Genomic DNA, 12,467 nt, shown 5'->3' on the forward strand with positions numbered 1-12,467 from the left:
ATAATGAGACCATGCAAATCATGACATATATCGAAGTCTGCATGATACTGATGGTTGCAATGTAGTAGTGAAACAACTAAATTAAAATAACAAAATTTATGTATGGCTAGGATCACAAATGGATTATGAAATATTTTCTTATAACAATATAAGACACATTTTGTATATAAGTTATCATGGTATTATATGTTCCCGTTGCAACGCACGGGTACTGACCTAGTTAAGTAATTAAGAAAGTAATTCCTAAGTATAAACAAGTAAGATTAGAAAATATATGAGATCAAGGAGAAGAATGTTAGGGTTGATTTGATGGGCTCAGTTTCTATTCGAGTTGTTTCTATCCTTTTCTATCCTAATCGTATACACCCTGATCGAAGGTGCAACAACACGTAATAGTTGTGACCCTCCCTTTCATCTATGGAGATAAATGCTAAGATGGGATCGATACGAGAACCAATGTTCCCCGTCGCACCCGTTCTCCACACTCCTATCTTACTTTGATCCTGCGACAGTGAAGAGAAAGCTGCTGCCAAGTTCACTATCCCGTGTGAACCCATCGCTCTCATCTCATTGTTACTAGAGAAGAACACTGGCCCAAATGGCGAATTCTAGCCCTAAAGATATACTATGTTATTGTTCATAGCTCTAATGTTTAAGGTTTAATGAAAGATCAATTAGATTTAGCAAACAGAGCTCACGACCTCATTTATGCATGCACGTTTTCCCCATGCACTCACATTCAAGAGCTTGTATCAAGTGGAACGAGCAAGTCCGCCTAGATTTGGAGAATGGCTTTGCCATGCATCTTCACAAAATATGCATGTCTCTCTCCTCCAAATAACAGACTCTCTAGATCAATGATTCAGATAGTTAACCGAAAAGCTCCTCTCCAACAGTTCTCTAAGTGTGTGTTTGATTTGGCTTTTGCTCTTTGCGAACTCTAACAATGGGCACCCATATTGCCCAACCATTTCTGTCACTACATTTTACCTGGTCCATGACGGGCTTGCTGTTTGCAACAAAGCAACCAAATTGGCTGTGGTCGTTGGCCCAACTTGTTTTCCCGCCAAATCACCTAGACATCTTGTTTTCCCTCGCTTCGACGTGCCAACTTGCTTTCCCGCCAAATCACCGAGACATCATGTTTTCCCTCGCTTTGACGCCCAAAATCGCGTACCTTCGTCTTCCTCGCGGTTGTTGTCGTATCCCAACATGACACAGTGCATTGCTAGTGAAAGAAGAGATTCACAACCTCTAGCCTACAGCTCTTCGTACGGCCTTCAACTCCAGCATGTAATTGCCTTGACGCTAACATTTGGTTCTGATTTTGGAGCATGGTCTAGGGTTCCATCCCTCCCATATAGAGCCTCTGAGTCAGGCCATCAACAGCCGAATCAAGAGCTTAGTAAGGTTACACATGTTGCTCAATCCTCACAGATTTCACAAAAGCATTTGTATTATCTGCATAATAAAATGTATGCGTAATATGTGTTGTTAAGACTTCTCGAACATGACAGCTTGGTCCTACCTGAAAGACTCGCATCTTAGGCAGAATAAACGGAAGAAAGATGAACACTGCATGGTAGCTTCAATTATCGCGGCTTTGGAACCTTCTAAACGTGGGAGGGGTGGTTCGATTCTAGGACATAAATTTATACGTCACGATAAAGAAGCAGCTTTTGCACAAATCATGAGAGATTACTTTGTTGATGATCCTTTGTACAGCAAAGAGAACTTTCGGCGATGTTATGCTACCCTTTGTTGATGCCCTTGTCAATATGTAAAAAATTTATAAAGTAATTGCTAACATATTGTTTTCTCATGCATAGATTTAGAATGAGGAAGTCTTTATTCCTTGACATGGTCCACAAGATTATCGAGAATAATTCTTATTGATTTCTGTTTATGAGTCTGGACATTTGCGGCCACCGAGAACAAGTGAGGCTACAGGGAGCGACCACTCTTCGGAGTTGAACCGGTTGTCCATCCTGAAATAATGAGAGTACCATTTGTTAAACAATTTTTTGTTTCTTAAACAACTCCAAAACTTCATAACTGCAAGCAAGTAGACAGGGTTTCATGATTATTTAACCACATGATATAGCAAGCAAAATGGAATGCAACAAGCGAACTGGCGTTTTAGATCACAGCCACACACACATTGCTATAGGCTGCAGCATGCCATCATCTAATCGAATAAAAACGGCTTCAGCTAGAGCAAGGGAAGCATGAATCAGAGGCCATAGTTGGTTCAATTGTAGATCTAGGTACCACTACAACTCAGCCGAGAAGGACTGCACCTAGATCTTGTGGAGCCGCTGCCCGCCTATTCCCTCGCGCGAGGTCCAAACTAATTGTTGCTTCTGAGAGGAAGGAATGGCTAGAACTGACGGTTGCTTCTCAGAGGAATTTGCCGGTTCTCTCTCCTCCCATGTAATTTGGCTGGGCTATTGGAGCTGCTATAGTACTAGATGACCAGCTAAATTAGCTTTGACTTGCCAAATAGTTGGCCTATTGAGCTAGTATAAAATCCAAGAGTTAAATCAAAGAGCTGGATCCCGTAAGTAGATTTTTTTTCTTCTAAAAGTTCACTTTATCGCATTGCAAAACTGAAAGCACCTAGACCTGCTTTCAGTGGCTTTCAGATAGAACTATAAAAATATATATGGGTGAACTTTTAGCGGCTTTTAATGGTTTTCACCAGATATTTTTTTAGCTTTTTAACATCTCACAGTGCACAACAATTTTTTTATAATTCATAGCCACAACAGTTTTTTTTCTCAGCCACAGACCAACCAAATATACCCTAAATAAACTTGCTAAATTTAGTCATTTCTTATCTAACCCTAATTTCTTTCTACATTTGGCACCATTTATCGATTCTCTTAACAAAAAATCACTAAACAAAAAAACTCACTGCATTATGTAGGCAACGAAAATGGTTGTTGGTATTTATGACTTTTTTTGACGTGGATAAATTCAAAATAAAACGACAACATATATTTAAAGAATAATTGAGAACTCATATTTTTTGAAGATCTGTAATCGCCCCCCCCCCCCTCCCCACGTAGCGGAAAATATTAAAAAAATATACATCTGTTGGAATTTAAACCTATCTAGAAAGAGAGCACTCATCTAACAACTAACTAGTTTTGTTTTATTGTATGGTCCTACTCGAATCAAGCAACTATGTCTAGCAAAAAAAATACGAAATTGGATGAAGTTGATCACAAGAGGTCTTCTCGCCTTTTTTAACCTCTATATTTACCTCCTTCCACGACGCTGATGTATTTGTGAAACGACACCTTTTTCAAATATTTCACGGATCAGAGTTACAAAAAGATACAGAAACTAGCAGAACATCAAGACAATGTACGCTAACCATTATTTTCAGGAACAAACACAAATCCCCTATTTCATGTGTATAGACTATGCCGAAGCTTCACCCGACCCCTCAAAAATCAATGCCTACAAGATGATACAGATGCAAGATTGAACCAGAGACATGTTAGGTGTTGGGCTGAGACAATGAAGATCCAATCTGAAGCATGAGAGGATACACCGGACTGAATTCCTTGTCTCCTCGAGATCTGACCCTCATCTCGTAGTCATCTAGGGTTGCTTTGACCCCCTTCCAGATCTGGTCCTTGCCTTGTGAATCAAGCCACAGAGAGTACTGCAAAGGTGTGAGCTTGTTGCGCTGTAATGGCGACTGCAGTTCATCAGGCCCTCGAGAATACAGATGGTGGAGGATCACACTAGGCGGCAAGTCCTGAAGGAGCGGAAACTTGTCAAGCTGAGATGTTTCCAGGAACAAGACAGGACGGAATGCCCGTAGTGCCCGGTATGGTGCCCCCAGCTGCTCCACTGGAAACAGATTCTGACCAACAGCAAGCTCCAGCTCAGCCATGTCCCGTGCCATTCTCAACTTCCCTGCTTCTGAGAGTGGCCTGACAAGAGAAGCATGCCTTATAAAAAATATGAGTACCCTTGAGGCCATCCTTCTAACCATGATGGTACATATGGTTTCTGATCGAGAGGATGATGAAGGCAACAGCTTCGATAAGAACTCGCTGCGGAAGTGGACAGCACATTTCTGAAGCTCTTCCATGTAAGCTGATGCATTGTTATCCATTGATGCATCCATTCCCTGACCTGCAAAGTCCTGCTCATGCATTTTCAGGATGCATGACTCGAGACGATCAAGCATCGCTTGGAACAGGGAAGTCACTGAATCACAAGCAACACCATAAACAACACCAAGGGAGGGTGAAAGGACTTCAGAAGCAACATTTGGGAGTGTTGACAAGACGCTAGAAATGCGCATGTGAACCTCCTGAAGGTGAAGACACAGAGCAAAATTTTTTAGTTGGGCTGCAGTCGCTGTGCCGGTAACTTGTCGAGCTTCGGGGCCAGTAGAGATCTAGATTTATGGAAAACATACGTTAGCAACTGAAGATGAAAGCTAAATCAGTGTCTAGTCTAGCAACCAATATACAAGAAATAATGGAGCAAAGTTAAAAGTTATTATTTATGCATGTGAAGTGGCTAGCTAGACAATTGAACAGTCAATAAGAAATTGGCAAAAAATCAAAAGGATGTATACAGTCCATGTAAATGGTAATGATATGTTGCAATGATACGGGTCTTTTATTTTACTGAAGGGTAAGCATAAGAATCCAGCCTTTCCTCAGGTGAAGAGTGCAGGACAGGAAAAAAAATGTCTACACTGTTCATATTGTTGACTTGAATGTGAAGCCAAGTTATGCACAAGACAGTAGAAATGTGTACAGCAGAGTGCATAACAATTGAACTGTATTTTGCCATGACATGTACAAGCTAGATAACCATGGTTTCTTTTCTTCACTTCTGCAATAAATATCAATAGGTGACAAATCAGAATAAAACAAAAACTCGGCCGGGGAGGGAAAGACTGCCCTCCCGGTATAAAGCCTAGGGCTGGCGCCAGGGGTTTTTGTTGGGATTGGGGTCAGCTGACCCCTATAAAATTTGGAAAATGCTATACAAATAGATTGTTATCTAGTGCATTTAATGATGATTAGTGAAACTGACCCCAATAACTTTATTGTTTGGTTTCGCCCCTGGCCGGCACTCAAGGCACACACAACCCACTGATGGCTGAGAAGAGACCGGAACATGGTCCTGGCCAAGAAAATCCCCGAACCCTAGCCCCCCATCACTAGCGGGCCGTCACCGCCGACTCTGCAACGACCCAGTCGGAGGGTGGGCGCAGGACGTAACCCGGGAGCGGGCGGGGCACAACGAGAGGATTTTTTTAACCAAGCCAGAAATTCACCCCCGAGGGGATCGAACCTAGGACTTGAGGGTGCTACTCGGAAACCTTTAACCACTAGGCTAGAGGCCCTTCACGCTGTTAGCTGATATATCAGACTTGTGTCTCCTACCATATAGGCGCAGGATACCCTACCATACATGTGCAGGCATCCTTGCCTTTCTAGCTACAGCCGCATATAGGAAGATATGGATTCAATCCTCCCATTTAGGGGCAGTGATTGTTTCCTTCCATTCCAAGAGATCTCAGGGTACTGTTTCTATAAACCTGAGATCTCCCACCTCTCTATCCCTCTATATATATGTGCGCCTGTACTACTCTATCAATCAATCAATATAGACAGCAATTATCTTGCTATCATGGTATCACGAGTTCAAGTTCACATCCTCCTTCCGCTGCCCTCACGCGCAGACCTCTAGCTGCGCCGCCTTCCTCCCCCTGCGCGCCACGTCTTGGCTGCGCCCTCTCCTTCCCTCTGCGCGCCATCCAGGCAGCGCCCTCCCCTGGCCATGGCTGGTCTGGAACAGCCACCCCTCCTCGACGACGCCGCGACCCAGGCCGCAGCAGAGCATGAAGCTCGCCTCCAAGCTGCTGCTAGGCGTGATGCTGCTCTCGCCCAAGCCCTTCAGGCAGAGCAGGAGGCGGCCACCGCGGCCTAGGAGCGCGATGTTGCTGCCGCCCGGGTTCGCGCTGCTCTCGAGCGCGCAGCCCATGCGCGCGCCCTTGCTGCTCAGACTGCCACCGATGGCAGCCCTGTCGATGATACTCAGTCCCACCACTCTGATCCAGCGGGTGGTGATGACAAGGGCCTCCACGACGCCATCCTCCTTCACGAGGCTGCTGCGATCGTCAACCTCCACTCCCAGGCCGTCGCTGTGCAAAACATCCGGAGTCTCGTTCACGTCGTCCTCGACCTCGCCAACAACAACTACACTCGCTGGCGTGATGAGTTCCTTCTCGTCACTGGCAAATACTCCCTGGACAGCCACATCCTCGACGACACTCCCGCGCATCACTTCCCCGACTGGGCACGCATGGACTGCGTTGTCAAGTCCTGGATCTCCGGCTCCATCTCCCCGGATCTTGCTGAAATGGCCATGGAACGCGGCGCCACTGCCCGCACCACTTGGCTGACTCTCGAGAATCAGTTCCTCGGGAATCGGGAAACTCGCGCCCTCCACCTCGACGCTCAGTTCCGACACTTTGTCCAAGGTGATCTACCTGTCTCCGATTACTGTCGCCGTTTCAAAACCATGGCAGATGCCCTTGGTGATCTTGGTGAACCAGTCACCGACCGGACGTTGGTCCTCAATGTTCTGCGCGGCCTCAGCGACCGGTTCTCCGACATCGGCCGTCATCTTCGCCTCGGTCGCCCCTTTCCGACGTTCCACGACGTCCGGGCCACTCTCCTGTTGGAGGAACTCACGATGGCCCATCGTGCGTCTTCTCCATCCGCCGCCCTGCTTACCTCCACCAAACCTCCACAAGGCGGGACTTCGATGGCCTCCAACAAGGCTCCCACTGCTTCCAACAAGGCGCCTTCGGCTCCTCGCTCCGGCCACCCCAACCGTCGCAGCAAGAGGGGTGGCCAAGGCCGCCAGGGTATTCTTCCATTCCCTGGCACTGGTCCCGGCTTGTGGCCCTCCCTCCAAAACCCTTGGACTGGGGCCATCCAGATGTGGCCCGGCCCCCGGGCGCCAACCCCACAGCAGCAGCAAGGTCTCCTGGCGCAGCACCAGGCCCTGCTGCCTCCGGCGGCCCAGCAACAGCAGGTTTTTCATGCTGCTCCTGTCTCCATCGCCCCTCACCAGGCGCTGCTGGCCCACCAGACCCAGCAATATGTTCATGGTGCTCTTCAAGGACAGGGAGGCACCCCCCTGCAACACACTCTGCAGACCGGCCCCTTGCAGGGAGGCGCTACCCACGGCATGCTGGCTCCGCCAACTACTCCATCTTGGGACGCTCAGTCCCTTGCATCCGCTTTCAGCACTGTGTCCCTGACTCCGCCCCAGCAGACTGACTGGTACTTCGACACAGGTGCTACCTCCCACATGACCTCCAACGCCGGTACTCTATCCAACACTTCAACTCCCTCCCTTACTGCACCTTCTTCCATTATTGTCGGTGACGGCTCCCTTCTTCCTGTCATTTCCACTGGCTCCACTACTTTACATAATTCTTTACATCTCAACAATGTTCTTGTGTCACCTAAACTTATTAAGAACCTCATTTCCGTTCGCCAGTTTACTACCGATAATCACTGTTCCATTGAATTTGATCCCTCTGGTTGCTCTGTGAAGGATCTACTATCTCGGAACGTGATCGTCAGGTGCAATAGCTCCGGGCCCCTATACCCCCTGTGCCTCCCTGCTGCACACAGCTTCTGGCCGAGCTTCGTCACCCGTTACGTCGTGCCACGTTGGTCTATTGTGACAACATCAGTGCAGTCTATATGTCTTCAAACCCGGTCCAGCATCAGCGCACCAAGCACATTGAGATTGATTTGCACTTTGTTCGGGATCGGGTGGCTCTCGGCGATGTCCGCGTTCTCCATGTGCCTACTACCTCCCAGTATGCAGACATCTTCACAAGGGGCTTCCCTCTACAGTCTTCACGGAGTTCAGATCCAGCCTGAACGTCTGCGGTACCGACGATCAGACTGCGGGGGCGTGTTAGCTGATATATCAGACTTGTGTCTCCTACCATATAGGCGCAGGATACCCTACCATACATGTGCAGGCATCCTTGCCTTTCTAGCTACAGCCGCATATAGGAAGATATGGATTCAATCCTCCCATTTAGGGGCAGTGATTGTTTCCTTCCATTCCAGGAGATCTCAGGGTACTGTTTCTATAAACCTGAGATCTCCCACCTCTCTATCCCTCTATATATATGTGCGCCTGTACTATCAATCAATCAATATAGACAGCAATTATCTTGCTATCACACGCAAATCAGAATAAAACACAAGCTTAGGTACACCATATTGGATAACAGGTGTCACTCAGTGAAGTCCAAAAATCACTGAACTGAGCCAAATTTGCACAGCGTATTTTTGGTGTTGGAGAGTAAGCATGGTGCTAGCAAAGGTCTTCAGAAGAAAACAAAGGAAACAAGTGACCAGTGCCGGCCCTGAGGTTGGGGCAGCAGGGCGGCCGCCCTAGGTCCCCAAGTTCATAGTATATATTCAGTGGTCAGACTATCATTTTATGACACAATAGCTCAACAGCGAAGTGTCGAAGAGTTGGCGGTCACAATATGTCCACAGCTCGATTATATCTAAACATGTTATATTTTTAGATGTGTCTTAAGGGTTTATATTGGTTACATTTATATATATATATATAAAATAATTAGAAGGGCCTCTATTTTAAATCTTGTCCCGGGTCCCTAAAATCTCAGGACTGCCACTGCAAGCGACTCAACGTAACTAAAATCACATGGTTAGACAGATTCTAATGCAGCAGATTATGTTTGGTTGCCAACTAATGTTGCCACACAATCTTGACCTATTGAAAACTCATGAGCATTTGCTTGTTCTTGTACAGATAACCTTAGTCTTGCCACACTTTTGTGGCAACAAAATAGACACCTAAGGTTAGGCAAAATTAGGCAAGAAATCAGAATATATGACACAAGGTGGCTAAGAAGTTAGGCAGACTGCAATGTAAAAGGAACTAAACATTGCCTAGTAAAACTGTGTATGCCTAAGATTAGGACTTAGGCGTGAAATGCAAATCAATTACTCAAAGAATTATGAAGAATCGTCCCACTTAATATATGGAGCTAACAGATACAACTAGAATCACCAAAAAAACATTGGTCAGGCTTCAACTAATATTTGGTTACAATCAGTGAAGCTAGTCTGACAGAAAGAGAAAAACAGTAATGGAATATGGTATACACAAATTTCAAGTCATAATGTTACATCAGAAATTACTAGTTAAACCTACCACAAGGACTACATTTACTCATAGCTAACGAAGAAAGCATACAAAATCCACACAGAAAACGTATACAAATAACTTGGCTAGATCATCAAAGGTAGCAAATGGATACCTGATATTCTGCTCTCTGTGCTAAAAGAAGCAAGGTCTTTCCAATTTCACGTAGAACAAGAACAAGCAAATGCCCATGAGTTCTCACTACTTCGATTTCTTCTTGTATGCGAGAAACCAATCTTGAGATCTGATCCTTTGAAGGTATAGTTCCACGGTTTGACATTGGAAATATGCTGTTGACATAATCAGATAGCCGACTATGACACAGAGCCAAAAAGGCTGTCTGGAACATCTCAATGGCTGAAATCATATGATCTTTTCCTTCAGGAGTGAGAGCTGGAAGGGTGCCCTTTACATCAGTATCTCTTGAAATCCTCTCAAGGAGGTTTTCAACCATCGAAAACAGTCTTGGATACCCAAGAGTAAATATTTCTTTCACAAAGCTTGAAGCCGTAAAGGTAGTCTTCATCTGACTTGCAAAGGCCTTGACAATTGCATCCCAAACTCTCTCTGTTATAAGAGGCTCACCCTCCTGCACAAGATTTATTTTATTTTTGTTAAAACAACAGAAGCTTTTAGGGACGCCAGTCCTGTTTATATACAGGAGCAAAAAAAGAAATTGACAATAGTCTTATTGCCTGCAATTCTGTATGTACAAAATCACATTTCATTGAAATTACAACTAAGGAAGCCTGAAAAGACTGTTGGTATCCACTAGGTACCAAGTGCACATTTCATTCTATACTAAGCACCTTGATACAAGGGATCACTAGCATAGTTCCAGTATCAACTGCCGGACAATAGTGACATTGGTGGGGGGGAAAGGTATGAACAGCTGAAGTTGTACCCTTCAAATTTCAAGTTCATTACTTCATTTAACCAAACATATAGCCTAAAATATGTGATGTGTTTACAAGAGAAGATCTATTTGTGTTCTGATACATCAACATGCTCATTCTGTACTGCCTACATTGTCATTTTGGATCTCTTCCATCACCATTATATCTTAACAATTCACAAACCAACATCACGTGATCAATGACTTCGTGTTATACTCACAATTGTGCCACTATGTTAACTGTTAAGTTCCAATTTGCAACTTCAATTCATTTTCATCTGATCTAGTAAGTCCATGCATCAAACACTTACCTGCCAAACCTCCTCAAGAAAAAGCATTTGTGTGAATGGCACACGCTTCTTAGTGAGCACAGTCTGCAACTGCCAAGCAGCAGTCACTGCTCGGTGGAGCTCATCCATGCACTGCCTCATCCTATCCCATAGTGCCTCTGCAGCCTTCTTACTCCCACCAATCTGCGGCGTACCACTCCTCTGCACCCCTCCAGGACCACCTCCAACGCCAGCAGTCATTGATATCGCCTTCATGTCCAGTGCGACAGACACACTCTTTGCACCCGCTGCCTTGTGCTTTCCCACAAGCCCCTCCACTGCTGTCTTCAGTTCCCCGAGATTGTAGTACACCTGCAGCCCGCACCACACGTCGTTCTGGTTGGACTCGTAGACACCGCCATCGATCACAGCGCTGGCCTCTGAGCGCAGCTTTGACGCAGCGGCATCCACCTTGCGCATCTCCTCGTCAACGGCATTAATCCCGGAGAGGTTCTTCTCCTCATAGAGGAGGCGGATCTCGCGGTAGAGCTCAGCCTGGCGCGCAAGATCGGGCGCAGGGGAGGAGGCGAGGAGTCGGGAGGAGAGGCGCACTAAGCGGTGGGAGTGGAGGAGGAGGTCGGCTGTGGCCAAGAGGCTGGAAAGGGAAGCCGAGGAGTGAGCGAGATGGGAGCGCGGGGCCGAGAGGTGGGAGGAGAGGAGAGAGAGGTGAGAGGAGAGAAGGTTGAGGTGGGATGGGAGCGAGGAGAGAGACGCGGAGGCGGAGCGGAGAGAAAGGAGGTGGGAGAGGAGGAGGGGGTGGCGGCGCAGCACCTCGACGCGGAGATGGCGGCGGAGGAGGCGGATGGCATCCTGCAGCTGCTCGGCGCGGGAGGCAGCGAGTCCTGAGGAAAGCGCGGCGGAGGAGAAGACAGAAGGGGAGAAGGACGGCGACAGGAAGGCGGAGAGGACGGGATCGGAGGCGAAGGCGTCGAGCGGGGAGGCGGGATCGTCGGAGGTGGGGGAGGGCGGCGAGGTGAAGGAGGCGGCTGTGAGAAGGTCCTTGGACGTCGGCGAGAGGAGACGGGGAGTGGTGGGGGGCGGCGCTGCCATGGCGGGGGCGGCCTTCGGAGAGTTCGGGGTGGATCTGGACTCTGGAGGTGGAGGGAAGCGAGATCTAGCCGAGAGTGCGAATACAGTTGGCATGGAGGTCGTTGCTCCGATTTGTTGGTTTTGTGCTTGGGACGATCACGATTAATTTCGAAAACTATTTTTAACAAGAACTGTTTAATTATTGTTATTATTATTATTATTCAGTTAATCATTCTATTTATGTCAAATATATTACTAGTTAGACACACGCTATGATTTATATATATCGCATAGTTAAACTTTATTTTATATTATGTTTGAATATAGAATATAAAACACAAAAATATGTATTCTCCTGGTTAAATGAGTATGAACGTGGAGACAATGACCAAGGTTTGAACCCCACTTGTGCATAATTTTTGAAAACTAGTGCTTTATACAATAGAGATTATATATGCCTATATTTGTGATATTTTTTACTTGTCAAAGTTAACCACTGTTGACAACTAAGGTTGTCCATTTTGTGAAGTTGACAAAATATGAATGAATTTCATCATTACATTTCTCTTGGCAAGATGATAAAAATGATATATAGGCAAGTCTAATTTAGAGTTCAGATTAAATTAGTTTTCAAAAAGATGCTATGTGGTTTATAGTTTTAATATCAGAATTTTCGAGAAACATAAAACTTGCTTAGTGTCCAAGATCATCATCATGTTGAAGGTTCCAACAAATGTAGAAAGTTCTTACGATAATTATGACAAACCTAAAAAGCTATATTTAAAAATAACCTTTTGGATTTTGATCTGAATTGTTCAAGATTCATAAAAAAATGTCTCGGAAAGATCCCCTGCTAGGATTAGAGATGGCAATGGGGACCCGATCCTCAATTTCCCGCGGGAAATTCTCCTATTAGGGGACGGGTATGTGACTAATTTAGTCCCCGCGGGGATCTA

At 46.0% G+C, this 12,467-nt stretch overlaps 1 protein-coding gene across 1 annotated transcript; it reads right to left on the reverse strand.

Moving 5' to 3' along the window:
* Positions 1 to 3,293: 3,293 nt before the first annotated feature.
* On the reverse strand, positions 3,294 to 11,559 carry LOC100383081 (uncharacterized). Its single transcript, NM_001175752.1, has 3 exons — positions 10,465 to 11,559; positions 9,374 to 9,847; positions 3,294 to 4,423 (listed from the first exon to the last, which is right to left on the reverse strand). Exons 1-3 carry the CDS (start codon positions 11,530 to 11,532, stop codon positions 3,509 to 3,511), a joined length of 2,457 nt encoding a protein of 818 aa, NP_001169223.1. The 5' UTR covers positions 11,533 to 11,559; the 3' UTR covers positions 3,294 to 3,508.
* Positions 11,560 to 12,467: the final 908 nt, after the last annotated feature.

The sequence above is a fragment of the Zea mays genome, chromosome 6 (assembly GCF_902167145.1).
Source record: "Zea mays cultivar B73 chromosome 6, Zm-B73-REFERENCE-NAM-5.0, whole genome shotgun sequence".
Lineage (NCBI taxonomy): Eukaryota > Viridiplantae > Streptophyta > Magnoliopsida > Poales > Poaceae > Zea > Zea mays.